This window comes from Xiphophorus maculatus, chromosome 7 (genome assembly GCF_002775205.1).
Source record: "Xiphophorus maculatus strain JP 163 A chromosome 7, X_maculatus-5.0-male, whole genome shotgun sequence".
NCBI lineage: Eukaryota > Metazoa > Chordata > Actinopteri > Cyprinodontiformes > Poeciliidae > Xiphophorus > Xiphophorus maculatus.
Window position 1 is genome coordinate 546433 of NC_036449.1, and position 14951 is coordinate 561383.

At 40.4% G+C, this 14951-nt stretch overlaps 1 protein-coding gene across 1 annotated transcript in view; it reads right to left on the reverse strand.

Moving 5' to 3' along the window:
• Positions 1-14951, reverse strand: part of pknox1 (PBX/knotted 1 homeobox 1) — a 29794-nt gene that overhangs the window by 12683 nt on the left and 2160 nt on the right. Inside the window, exons 3-10 of the mRNA XM_023336425.1 lie at positions 12686-12813; positions 12277-12448; positions 11514-11714; positions 11249-11366; positions 10135-10232; positions 9115-9243; positions 8957-9033; positions 5515-5681 (exon numbers count right to left, since the gene is read on the reverse strand). Coding sequence (XP_023192193.1) covers positions 5515-5681; positions 8957-9033; positions 9115-9243; positions 10135-10232; positions 11249-11366; positions 11514-11714; positions 12277-12448; positions 12686-12813 — 1090 coding nt within the window. The remainder of the gene's footprint in view (positions 1-5514; positions 5682-8956; positions 9034-9114; positions 9244-10134; positions 10233-11248; positions 11367-11513; positions 11715-12276; positions 12449-12685; positions 12814-14951) is intronic.

Sequence of the window (14951 nt, forward strand, 5' to 3'; positions counted from 1 at the left end):
CCCACCCCCTCCCCTCTAAGGTTATAAATAGCGCTATTTCAGCTAACGGTTGCTCCTAACCAAAGTCCGAGAAAATGAGCGGATAAGAGACGGGGCGGGTCAGAAAAACTACGACAAAAGCTAAAAAGAGCATAAGCCCATTCAGAAAAATGTGTCAAACTAACCGATATGTTAATTACTGCACTAACTTTGACCGTTGGAGGAAATTCAGTAGCGGACAAGGAGAGGGAATGAGCGATTCAGGGGTTTTATTATCGTCGGAGGATGATGATGAGAGAGACGTGACCAGGGACAGATTGAGGAAGAGTTCAGATTAGCTGCTGCTGCCCAGTAAGAAGGAGTGAAAATGTTCATAAAGAAAAAGTTTCATGCAGGCAGGAAGGCAGGTGAGTGTGAGGGGGAAGCTAACACTAAGCTCCAGGTAGTCAGAAAAACTCTGGAATAACACAGAAATGATGATGATGGCCCGTGAAATTAATAATGAACACATTCTGAGATATTTCAGTAATAATTGTTAATTTCAATAGAAAACCTAATAAGTAAGGGAAAACAAGTAAAACAGTTAGAAAACAGCTGTTGATGCAATTTAAAAATATTTTTAAAATGACTAAACACATCTTTAATAAATACTATCAGGGAGAGTTGTTGCCAAAATGTGGAAATGTTCAACATACAATTGCAAGAATGTTACGGTTGTGTAGGTAAAGTTTGCCGTTAGTAATTACTTCAAATTAACTTATTGCACTACAACCCTGTTAAGGTGTCCATGCTTTGTGTTAAATTATTCTGTATATATATGTACATCTGTATGGTAAACTTATTGTCAGTAAGTTGGTTTTCATAGAGTTAAGAATAAATCATACATTTTCTATAATTTGCTTGTACTTGTGGGGTTTGTAATCGAAAGAAAAAAAATAAAACAGTGGCTGGTGAAATGTCTCAGTGGCTGGTAAAAAAATTTCTCTACCAGCCACTGTAGCTGGTGGAGAAAATTTTTAATTTCCACCCCTGGTTTTTATACATATGTTTTGGCAGTGATGTAGTTGTGTCAAAGCACCAACATAGACACGACTTTCAAATTAAAACAAGAAAAGTGTTTTAATGTTTGTCTGGATGCTGCATGCTTCCGTGGAAGGGCAAAGGAATATCGTCCTTATAAACGTGTAATTACTAAAATCATGAAACCCTCATTGTATTTCTCAAGAAAATGAACTGATTTAAATAAAGAAATCCTTCCATGGGTGATACCACAATAGAGAGCGTTCATTTTGTAGAGTTAACACCACTTACTTCTCCTGTAAGCGGTCAGAACACCTGTATGCAAATCTCACTTATCAGTTTACCGGGATTTTTTTCCATTGTGACAGGTTTACGTCAGTCTGCCTTTCCCCATCGATACGCTCCCCGACAGCAACTCGCTGTAGGGGGTTAACAAAAAAAAAAAACGCGCACGTTGCGCAAAGCTAAAAAACAGGAAAACTGGGACATAGAATGGAGCAACAAACAAGATGTGAATAAGGATATAAAAACAAAGAATCCAACACTTATTCACGCTGAACAGTGAAAAATCAAAAGCTTATATGAGAGCAGATGAAGTGAAACACATGATGAGGCAGCGCAACAGGTGAATGGCATGATGATTGAAGATGGTGACCGTCAATAGAAAGGGGAAGCAAACTAATAACAGGAGAGAAACTAAAGATGACATAACAAACCAAGAAAGAACAGTACTAATCAAAGGACGCTAAAAGAAAATGCACAAAGAACAAAATGCAAGAATTAACTAAGAAACTAAACTAAATACAGAGGAATAAACTGGTATGGCAAGACCTTTTGAGGAATAATTAATACAGGGGACTTTATGGCAAGAACAAACGGACACTATTTTCAGATAAAAGGTAAAATAATATTGTGGCAAAAAAATGCCTAGATATTGTTGGGACCATATCTAGTACTAAGAAGAAATATATTTTACAGACCAAAAATATATTTGGTCTGTAAGGAACAGTAAGGAACTTATCACTTATTTATGTTTTTAATTAGATTTTATTTTATATATTTATTTCTTCAATATTATTTTTTATGTCAGTGTTAATGTCATGATGTTGTTAAGTGACTGAATGGCACTTTCAATTTGACTCACTTGGATTTGACTAAGAACCAGCTTCATTCTTTGCAATTTCAGTACAGTAAAACTATTAATCTATAAATCTATAAGTCAATACAAAGGTCTATTGAAAAATATCATCCATGGTTCTGCCCCATATTTCTATGGCATTAAAAGGATATTGGAACTTTTGTCTTTCCACTGAAAGCTATGGTTTGCACAGTAAATGCCACGTGGGTGAAATTGTATGCATATGTCCCATTCTCCTGAAGGCAGCACAGCGCTGCACCACCAGAAACTGACAGAAACACTGAAGAGAATAAGAGTTCTGACTGATATAGTTGCAGTTTGTTTTAATGTTGCAGAGAAGGGCCTTTATGGAAAGTTTCAAAGTTAAAACTGGTATTGCCATGTGACTTATCTGGCCATTTTGTGCAAGATTTAGTAATATCAGAAAATGGCACAGAACATCCTCTCCTTGGGCTGCCACCTTATCGTGGTGGAGGGTTTTGAGTGCCCCAATGATCCTAGGAGCTATGCTGTCTGGGGCTTTATGCCCCTGGTAGGGTCACCCAAGGCAGACAGGTCCTAGGTGAGGGACCAGACAAAGCGCAGCCTGGAGACCCCTTATGATGAGAAGCAACTTTGGACTTGGTGTTCCCTCGCCCGGACGCGGGTCACCGGGGCCCCATTCTGGAGCCAGGCCTGGAGGGGGAGCACGATGGTGAGCGCCTGGTGGCCGGGCTTTTTCCCATGGAGCCCGGTCAGGCTCAGCCCGAAGAGGAAACATGGGTCCCCCCTCCCATGGGCCCACCACCCGTGAGAGGGGCCAAAGGGGTCGGGTGCAGTGTGTGATGGGGGGTGGCAGAGGGAGGGGACCCTGGTGTTCCGATCCTCGGTTGCAGAAGCTGGCTCTTGGGACGTGGAATGTCACCTCTCTGGTGGGGAAGGAGCCGGAGCTAGTGTGTGAGGTTGAGAGGTTCCGGCTAGAAATAGTCGGTCTCACCTCGACGCATGGCTCTGGTTCTGGAACCCGTCTCCTTGAGAGGGATTGGACATACTTCCACTCTGGAGTTGCCCACGGTGAGAGGCGTCGGGCAGGAGTGGGCATACTTGTTGCTCCCCATCTCGTTCATCAGGTCATGATCTGCAGCTCTCGCTGGAGCGGTTCGCAGCCGAGTGTGAAGCGGCCGGGATGGGGATCAGTGCCTCCAAGTCCAAGGACATGGTCTTGAGCCGGAAAAGGGTAGAGTGCCTTCTCCGGGTCGGGGGTGGGGGTCCTGCCCCAAATGGAAGAGTACAAGTATCTCGGGATCTTGTTCATGAATGGGGCAAGAAGGGAGTGGGAGATCGACAGGCGGATTGGCGCAGCGTCCGCCGTCAAACGGGAGCTGTACCGGTCCGTCGTGGTGAAGAGAGAGCTGAGCCAGAAAGCGAAGCTCTCGATTTATCGGTCAATCTATGTTCCCACCCTCATCTATGGTCATGAGCTTTGGGTCATGACCAAAAGAACGAGATCGCGGATACAAGCAGCCGAAATGGGTTTTCTCCGTAGGGTGTCTGGGCTCTCCCTTTTAGAGATAGGGTGAGAAGCTCAGTCATCTGGGATGGACTCAGAGTAGAGCCGCTGCTCCTTCACATCGAGAGGAGCCAGTTGAGGTGGCTCGGGCATCTGGTCAGGATGCCTCCTGGACGCCTCCCTGGTGAGGTGTTCCGGGCACGTCCCACCGGGAGGAGGCCCCAGGGAAGACCCAGGACACGTTTTAGGGACTATGTCTCTCGGCTGGCCTGGGAACGCCTTGGGATTCCCCCAGAGGAGCTGGAACAAGTGGCTACGGAGAGGGAAGTCTGGGCCTCCCTTCTGAAGCAGCTACCCCCGCGACCCAACCCCAGATAAGCGGAAGAAAATGGATGGATTCATAGCACAGAACAAGACTTTTTTTTCCCACTCTGATTGGCTGCTGATAGGCCTACCAAATTTAAGTTGAATGTGCTTTCATTGCATTTTTCTTAGACACCTTTAAAAATGATGTCTTTTCACATGGCTTTTTTGTTCTTTGGAAACTAATAATTCAGTAATGTGTTTCTCTTTTAAGTATTTTTGATGATAAATACAGAAACGACAATACAACTAAAGACAGCAACAATAATTACAGTAATATTAATCATAAAATAATATTCAGTGCAAGTAGCCTACATTTTCTTTGATGGGGGGCGATAAGGGGCCTGAATGGTGGATAGGGGGCGCTGGCCCGAAAAAGGTTGAGAAACACTGTTCTATACATTCTAAACGGAGCCCTTTGCTGTCAGATTGCAGGTTTACTAGAGGCTCCTAGAGTTTAGTGGAGGAAAACAATCCAATCTACTTCTAAGATTACACTTAAAACTTTCCTTTTTGATAAAGATTACAGTTTGGTTGGTTTATGTTATCCTTGCCATATATATATATATATATATATATATATATATATATATATATATATATATATATATATATATATATATATATATATATATATATATATATATATATATATATATATATATATATACATTAGGTGTACACTATTATCATTTTTAGGCATATTTTCTTGCTACAAGCTGTAAAGACCCACTGCTTATGGATTTAAAAATAGCAGGGGATGTATGTCTCTGTAATGATTGAAGTTGTGACCTAAAGACATCAGCTCTCAGTATCAAGGTGTGCATAAATGCCTGAAGAAGGAAGGAGTGTGCGTCTTTCAAAAAGACAATGATTTTTACGCATGACAATGCTCCATCACATGCATCATCTGCATGGCTAGCAAGTAAAGGCGAAAAACATTTGATATCGCCCACAACACTCGGATATAATTTTGATGAGGGAATGAAATAAAATGAGATGAACCCCCCTTCATGTTTTAACTTTAGGATCTCCTTCAGTTTTATCTCTTCATAGGAATTGTATGCCTTGGGGGCATCCTATGATGCCACCATCAACTTGTTCTCCTTCCATAAATGATAGACTTGACTCTGTCTTTTAGTGTTTCTCCATCCTATTTGCTGAAATTTTGCTGTGCCCTCTTTCATTCCTATAAGCCTATAATTTCATTCCTATAAGCCTATAGGAATGAAAGAGGGCACAGCAAAATTTCAGCAACTTGGCTCAGAGCTTATCTGCTCAGCTAATAGCTATGTTACCCTCCAAGATGAAGCTACTTGGAGGGTAGCTTCCTCATGGGCACTACTAGCCATGATTTGTATTTTGTAAGTAAAATGCTACAGTTAAAATAATAGTGTCTTTTACCTGTAGCTAATGTAAAGCAACCTTTTTCCTGAAATTTGAAATGTGCAATTTATACTATATGTAAAGAGTCACGGACTCTTTATATATAATAATTGATTTGTCCTAATAGGTTGCTACTTACCATCAGGCATGGTGACCTGCTGATGAGTTCCTCCCCCAGCAGCAATAGAGTCAGGCCAGAAACGCTGCAGTGGCCGATTTTGTGGAGTTTTCTTCTTGGTTTTGGTGGTCTCAGAAGAGCTTGCATCTAACATCGGCTGCAAGATCCGTCTCCGTGCATTTATGAACCTAGAAACACCAGATGTTCTCGGGTCTGTTTCAAGTTGTATTTTGTATCTACTTTTACATAGTTTAGGTAGATAGGTAGCAAAAGTACCTATCTGCCATAAAGTACCTATTTGGCATAGATTATTTTTTGGGGTAAACAAACAAATAGGTGTAACATGTATTAGAACAGAACATTTCTCCAAATTCAAAAGGCCAAAGAGCAGTACAGGAATTATAACAATTGATGTACAGTAGTTCAATTGTACAAACTAAGTAGCACTTGCAGCAGTTTAAACAGTTGGTGTGTAAAGTCATGGTGGGCTGCTTTTTTTTCTTCACTGAAACACTAGTGCTGACCCTTTCTGTCAACTAAGTCAGATGAATGTCTTTGAAAAACTTTGAATCTTGACAAGACAGGCTCACAGTTCAACAACTGAGGTTTGCTCAAGGCAGCAGAGGACAAAACCTCAGATAGGCAGAAATATTTAATCTCTCTTGTTACTGTTCTTAATTATGTAGCTTTTATTACAAAAAAATAGATGTTTTTTACTGATTTGTTAAAACTGCCACTATGTCATGACAGTGTGGTATGAGACAGATAATCTGTGAAAAAAAATCATGCTCCTCTGCCTTCTCTCAGTACTCACTACAGAAATACATAGTTCAGTCAGAAACAACCAATCAGAGTCAAAAGCAGGGGCTTAGTGATGTGAATTATTCTTGTGTGTGGCAGGTCACATCCTTCCCCTTTCTCTGCTACAGCACAGTTGGCAACATAACAACCACCCAGAGACAGTGCATGTGGTCGCGGGTGATTTTAACCATGCTGATCTGAAAGTTGTTCTCGCTAAATTCCATCAACACAACAAATGTGCCACTGGAGGAGCTAAGACGCTGGACAAAGCCTTCTTCAACATCAAGCACGGATACAGGACCAGTCAGATCCCCCATTTGGGCTCCTCTGTTCACATATCACTGCTTCTTATTCTGGCATACAAACCAATGAAGACAGCACCCCCCCAAAATAAAGACTGTGAACTCTTGGCCCAACGGTGTCACTCAGCAAATGCAGCAACCACGGACTGGGACATTTTCTGGCACCAGGAACTGGAGGTGTTCCCTTCAGCAGTACTCATCCAGCACTGTATTAACACTATCACACTGGACAGGTACATCAGGGTGTTTCCCAACCTGAAGCACTTAATGAAGAAAAAGGATAAGAAACTGCTGAGGGAGAGAAATGGAGCTTTCAGATTGAGACACAGGGACTTGTACAGCTGCTCCTTAGCCTCTCTGAAAAGAGGCGTCTGAGAGGCCTAGGGGAACTACAAGCAGAGGCTTGAGGAGGAATTCAGCAGCAACAACCGCCAGTACGTGTGGTAAGAGGTCCAGCACATCACTAATTTCAGATCCAGCAACACCAAACAAATCTCTGGGGACGTTTCACAAGCAGAGGAGCTCAATTATTTCTTGATCCGTTTTAAGGCTGAATCATCAGCAGAGCCACTACTGCAGCCGACATGCCTCCACAGACAGACCATCACTGAACAGGAAGTATGGAGAACCTTGAGGGCAGGGAACCCCCGGAAAGCTGTTTGAACACCTCCAAGTCGAAGGAACTGATTGTCGACTTTAGAAGGTGTAAACCAGGCGTTCAGCCCATCATTATAAAGGAAGAGGGTGGAGATGGTGCCAAATTTTAAGATCCAGGGAATCTTCATCAGTTAAGATGTGACTTGGAACGCTAAATCCACTTCAGTCCTGAAGTAGGCACAGCAGAGACTGTACGTCCTGAGAATGCTCAGGGAGAACAATCTGAGAACTGAGCTCTTGGTGTCCTTCTATTGCACCGCTGTGGAGTCGGTGTTGAGCCATGGCATGGTGGTTCCCCGGCTGCCACAGTGCAGCTGATTGGTTGGCAGCTGATTGGTTGGCAGAGAGGAAGCAGCTCCAGAGGGTCATAAACACCGCCCAGACACTGATTGGTTGACATTTTCAATCTCTAGAGGAAACCTACAGTTCCTGCTGCCTCCAGAGAACCCGCAGCACCATCAAGGACCCCCAACACTGCAGAGTTTGAAGAGGCCACCACCTCTTCAAACTTCTGAATAGAATTACTTTATTCATCCCAGCAGGGAAATTACTTCGCAGTAACAGCATAGAGACAAGACACACAACAACCACCACTGAGTAGCAATTATAGACAAAATTAAAAATAAAATATAACATGCTGACCTAGGGAGGTGCTTCAAGGCAATAAAGACAAGGACAAAAATACTAAAAACAGTTTCTCTCTGAGAGTTGTTGCACTGAACACAGCTAATCCATCTAAAACCTAATCTTTATTAATTAATTAGTTTATTTATCTATTTATTTACTTATTCTTAACATCCCGGTTGTTTTGTGTTTCTTCGAGAGTTGATGTTTTTTTTATTTTGTTGTGCTTTATCCATGCACAACGACATTAAAAGGAATTCTGATTCTAAGTTGTTTCTTTGCCATCATCACATTTAGCAGCACGTACACAAACTAATTGACAGCCCTAAGACACTTTCTCTTGGCTCTGATTGGTTGTTTTTGATTGGGAGAGGTGCCTTGGGGTGCCAGTAGCCACAGTGGTAGGAGTTCATCACACAATCAGTGGGCTGCCAGTTCGATCCCTGCTTTGTCTGTCTCTGTGATTGTATCTTTGGACAAGACACTTCACCTGCCTTGTGATCAGAAGTGGTGCCACTGCATAGCAGCTTTGCCTGTGTAAGACAGTCCCAGGGCAACTATGGCTACAATCCAGTAGCTCACAGTGTGTGAATGACCGAGTGTAGAGTGAAGTGCTTTGAGGTCCTCTGGACTTGATAAAACACTAATAAGTGCGGGCCATTTCTCATTTCTGCAGATCGCACAGTAGCTCAGGAAGGGGATCCATTTTGTTCACAGATTATCTGTCTTGACATGGTGACAGTTTTAACAAAGATCCAGGGATCTTTTTTAGAAACTCTGAAACTTTTTTTTCAGTTACATACTGCAGCTTTAATGATCTAGTAATGCAAAGGAATTTTACAGGATCTTAATACCTTGTCATATTTCGTAACACAATAAAAATCATATCTTTTTTCCTTTCTTCCAAATCCTGCTGTACTTTATTTTTAAAATAAAACACTACATTGTTTCCTGCTGTGATTTTCTGGAACTTGTTTTTTTCATAGGACTTGTTATAAACAAGAAATGTTAATCTCATTGATATTCTGACAAAATAAAAATTTATTCTGTGAAAATAAATAACTAAAAGAAAAACTAACCAGTTATTGACTTGCAGAAGTGTCAGGTTTGTTTGACCGGCAATCTGTTTCTTCTCATCTTCAGTTGGATAAGGATGCTATATGAGAGAAGAATAGAAAATTCACAAATAAAGATTAAGGTATGGCCCATTCATATGGTGTCATTAATATCTACTTACCCCAATATGCTGGAAGAGCCAAGAGCGCATGACATTGGTGGCGTGTTTGGGTAGAACGCCCCGTTTATTTTTTGTTGAGTTGTCCTCGTGATTAAAGAGGTTCAAGTCCTGGTGAAACTGTAGCTGAAGCTAAGAACACATGGTCAGTTATTTTCTGCAACCTCTGTGTTCAACTTTTGCACAAAAAGTAAAACAAATACCAACTATGAATGCCATCATGACATTTTTTTTAAACTTTAGTTTTTAGAACTAGTTTTTATGGATGAACTGACAACGCAGCTGTCAAGTCACTATTCAACAAATAAATCTTGCAATCTCATGAAAGAACACAGATGATCTACACAGCACACAAGTTTTATAAATTCAGTTTTAAAATCATATTTAAAGGATGCCTTCCCTGGAAATGTCTTTCCAAATTACTCTTTAGTTATTTGACAACTTCTCGAGCAAACATTCAGGTAAACCTTCCGCATTGGCAATGAATGCAAATGATTCGGTCCAAGAATTGTAGAGTCTCTCCTCGGCTATTTTTCTCTTTTCCTCTTTGCTCTCCATGGCCCAACACACACCCGTCAGTTTGTTTACAACACCCACCTGCCTCGCGCCCCGCCCAGCTGGAAGAAACGTGCGTTGCAGGCTAAGACGCAAATCTTCGTTGACAGAAATGTTGAAATTTAATATTTATTCTACACATTTTTATAGCACTGGAAAATGTTAAGAATGTTTGTCACGTTTGTCCTCCTACAGCAACCATATTAAAACAAAAAATATATTTCCCACCCCCATCTTTTTCCATTTTCAAACATTTTTGAAAAAACTCCAGGGAGCCACTAGAGCATCGCTAAAGATACAAACATACTGCTGGACACCTTACATCTGCCTCTAAGGCCAATAAAGAGTATTAATACAGAACTAGGTTTTCTTTTAGTTTTCAGGCAATGCCACAGTGTAGCCCACCACCAGAAGACATGACTTAGAAATGCAGAGCTAGTTCACAGTGATAAAACAGAGAAACAGTACCTGATTGTTTTGGACACGTATTGTCCCAGGAGACAGGGCCTGAGTCACCACCTGGCCCTGAGGAGTGACGACTGTTACTGGCTGGTAAACTGTACTTCCTGAAAGAAGCATACACACATATCCACTCAGAGAGTCACATGTTTTGCTGCTGACAAGTCAGTGAATACAGCTGTGCTTCACTTGGTTGATAAAATTGAGTCAGCACTGAGTAATAATGAATATGCACTAGGTATTTCCTGGATTTATCTGCTTTTATAAATTTATAGGGTTCCTGCAGGTTTCACCAACTCAGATTTAAGATTTTTAAGACCATTCTGAATAAAAGTTAAGACCTGCTTAACGACAGAAATTTACAAATATTTTGCGATTACCTAAAAATCTTGTCACATTCTTACATTAGTTGAAGAAATGAATTACAGTTCGTTTTAATCTTTTTCCCTATTTGTCATCATGATTTCTCTTTTCACCTGTGATTTCATTCCCTACTCCTTTTATTTTTCTTGTCTTTCTCAGTTGTTTTTCCCTCCATGGTAACAACTTTGTCGAAATAAAATTCTTCATTATATAAGACTTCAGAGTTGGGTAGCACCAAATGCTGCTCTTCAATTATTTATATAGCACATTTACAACAATCTCAGCTGACCAAAGTGCTTCAGAACAATCATGACTTCACAGGTAGATATGATAAAATAGGAAATAATATTAAGTTGGGCAAAAATCATTCCCCCTTTTTTAATTGATGTTGAAGCCCAGTGAGAAAAGATGTGTTTTCAGTCTGGACTTAAACTGACCGACTGTCTGAGAAAGCTTAAAAGACAGAAGAAAACTGTTCGCCAAAGAAGATTCAGTCCCCTCTGGTCTTTACTTGGCTTTAGGCTGGTCTGTTGAGCTCAAGGCTCTGGGTGGAGTGTAGTGCTGCAAGAGCTCACTGAAGTAAGATCAGTGCTACATCAGTGCTGGTAGTAGTAGCTGCAGTTATGCTTTTCTGGGAAGCTTTAGAGAAAGTAAAATGTGCCTCACCTGCACATTTCACTTCTGGAGCTGTTGTGAATAACTGTTTTATTCCACAAGCAAAGAACAAACTAACTAGTTACTAAGCTAGAAAATGTCTTACCTGTAACTACTTGGGTGGGGTTGACAGCTGTAACAGTAACATTCCCTTGTTGCAGGGCTGAAGCTGGCACCACAATTTGACCCTGGGGACTGAGGGTGCCTGAGATGGAGGTTGGAGTCTGGAAATTAAAGCATTCACACACAAAATATTTCCCACTCAGATGGCTGGTTTTAAAACATATGCTATGCAAAGCTTTACACAAGGAAGTGGTGGAGCCGTAGTGGTTGCAACCCTAAATTGGTGCTTGGGCACCTACACTGCACACCTGAGTCTTGGTAGGTGAGAAGTTCTGTGCCTGGCCTTGCAATGGGGAGTACGGGCTTCCTGGATCTCCACTCAGAAGAGTCTCGCTATTCATCTTAGTCTTGAGGCAGGCGATGTAGCGACTGCAAAAGTCCTTACACAGGTCACTCACCTTCTCCAGCTCCAGCAAATGGATCCGTAGCACTTGAATAGCTTTCACCATCTTAACAATGAAAATATAAAAATAAAGAAGGGGTAATCAATCAAACCTTCAACCAGACTTTATTCATCGGGCACTGTTCATACAACTGCTTTAAACAAGGATAACAGCATAAGAGAAAATTAGAATAACCATACACAACACTTGCTGGGTGTTGTGTAAAGGCGGGAGACCTAAAAGGCTGGGACACAAGCCACTCTGCTAAAAAGAAAGTTAGCAATCACATCACACGTTTGCAAATGACACAAAGATAACTATTGGTACTACAGTAAAACCAGTGACACATCCTCCTTGTGTCAAAAAATTAGAAACAGACTCAGAGTTTATTCAAACACTCAGGTTAACGGCTACTTCACACACACCCCCCCACACACACACATATATATATATATATATATACAGAAGACAGATAAAAATGGAATAAAGTGTGTTCTTTGTTACTGTGAGCTCTTACTCAGTTTACAAGCCTCTTGTGAAATTTTACTGACAACATGAAAAGGCAGCTGAGCTCTGTGTTTTATTTCTCTGCAAAACTATCAAAAAAATATTAAACTATGAAACTCACCAAGTTATCAAGTTCAGGGTCTTCACTGAAGAAGGGCTTCCCCTCTTTTTCCTGACAGCGTACAAAGTTCTCAATGTCCACATCAAAGCTAGCTGATGTGATGCATTCAGAGCTTAGTGTGGACTGCTCACACTTCTCAAAAAGCAGGGCCAACAAGGGAAACAGGGGATGTCTGTGGAATATTGACCAACAGTTACAATGCTAAACTGCACTTTGTTTTTTTAGCACTCGTTATTGGGTTTCATGTATGAAAAAATATCAAAATGTCATAATATCAAAATTATAGTATTTCATAAATGGTGCAGTGATATTTACTCTGAAAATAACAAGGACAGGTAGTAATAAATTCTATGGATGATGCCTAAGAGTCAATATTTTCACAAAATACATAAAAACAAGGTTTTATTACCGATATATAGATGCTTTGTCAGCATCCATGGGTGTCTGTGGTTGAGTGGGTATCGGGTTGGACACTTCAACCAATGTCCCTTCAAATTTAGACTCAGAGTCACAGTCTACCTTTACCACACTTTGAATCTGCAATAATTAAGCAAAAATGAGAGCAAATCAAATGAACAGAAAACCTGAGACAGGCACAGAATACAGACTGAAATCATGTGTAAGTCAAAAGTAGCTGGAGGATGAAGCGCAATACTAAGATTCTACTTCAGGATCCTGTTATTGTATTTGCTGGCCCAAGGCATAAACTGATACAGGGCATCTCCACTAAGGTATACTGTCCCTGTTTCAAGTCAAATAAATCGAAAATCGTAACATGAACTCTTGGGATAGTTATGTGCAAAAATTTTCATGCACTTGAGACTTTTCACCTGTTTTCCCCAGACAGTCTCACTCTTCAGTGTACTTAATGGGATTTTATGTGAGATTCACCATTCAGCAGAACTACCTCAAACACAAAACCAACTCTTTCACTAAAATTGTTGAGACTAAAAGAGAATTTTTTAAACAAGATTTAAGAAATTGATGTTTACAGATGCTCTACATCCAATCTGAGGTGGTCTTATTCATCTTCTACAAAAATAACTAAAATTAAATAAAAATACTTAAAAAAAACAGTCAAGACTTGTAACTGTAGCTAAGAGTGGTTCTACAGTCAGTCGGCTGCTCTTTGCTCTTGTTATATATTTAGTGTTAATGCCTACAGCATTCACACTATTGAACTAGTTTGAAGAGCAACACTATTTTCTGGTTGCTCTGTAAATTTCACCGCACTTCTTCTCCTGCATACTTTGTGCTATTTTCACCATTCAACTTTTGTACTATTCAGTTTGATCTCCTAATGCCGGCTATATCTCTTGGTATTCATAACCTTATAATATTCAGCTTTTTATGAATTTTTCACCCCATGGGGGAAACCGCCCCATCCTGTGGCAGAACTGAGAATTACAATATAAAATGTCCATTGTGTTTCACAGTGGATGTTTTAGATCCTGCCTATTAATGGCAATCAATCATCCAGTTCCAGAGCTGTCACGGAGGACACAAAGCAGTGGCCATTTTGAAGTAAGGCAGTTAAACAGCTTTTATGCTGTTTAACACCTGGGAATAATTTCAGCTTTTGACATTGCTTTTTTTGCACTGCATGTGGCATATTTTTTTGTAGTCACCATGCTAAACGATGCCTCCAAAAAATTAAAGGTAAGGAACCATAAAAGGCATGGATTTCATTCACCCACCGTTTTCATCAAAAGGAATAGGGGAACATTTCTGTCCTTTTCAAATTTTAAGTTTTACATCAGTTTTTTTCAGGTTTTTTTTTTTACATTGCATGGAATATATCACTGTAACCCAGCATGTTAGTGGTATCCTAAATGCTATCATTAGGATCTAGTTAATTTTGGCTAGATGCTAGTGACCTAGCCAAATTAAGTTTTAACTTTTTAGCTAATTTTGTCTTTTACTTGGGTTTTTCACACGGAATTGACTATTTCTTACCTTTCTGCAAGTCTTCGGTAGTTGGCTTCAAACACTTTTGCCATTTTCACCAAAAGCATTCAAGCATTGAGCATTCACACTTGAATTTTCATAGGAAATGAACACTTTCTAGTTAACATTTGTGTTTGTTAAAAAGTTTGAAAACATTTTACATAGCATTTTCTCTCTACAATTATGCACATTTTAATGGCAATCACAAAAAATCTAAAGTTTGTTAGAAAAATAGCAAAGAGTTTGAATAATTTTGCAAGGCACTCATCTTTGTGGAATTGCTGTAAATCAGCCACATTGGACAGTTTTTGAACAAGAATGGTCCTTTTAAAGGTCATGCCACAGCATCTCAGGATTAAGGTCAGGACTTTGACTGGGCCTCTACAAAGTCTTCAATTTGTTTTTCTTTGGCCATTCAGAGGTGGACTTGCTGGTGTGTTTTGGATCATTGCTGCAGAGCCCAAGTTTGTTTCATTATAAGGTCATAAAACAATGGGCGGATGTTCTTCTTCACAATTTTATGGTAGACAGCAGAGTTCATGGTTCCAGTTATCACAGCAAATCTTCCAGGTCCTGAAGCAGCAAAACAGCACCAGATCATCACTCTACCACCACTGCATTTTCTGTTGGCATAAAGTTATTTTTCTGAAATGCAGTGTTACTTTTATGCTAGCTGTCATGGCAGGCACACACATTCCAAAGAATTAAACTTTGGCTCATCTTTCCAT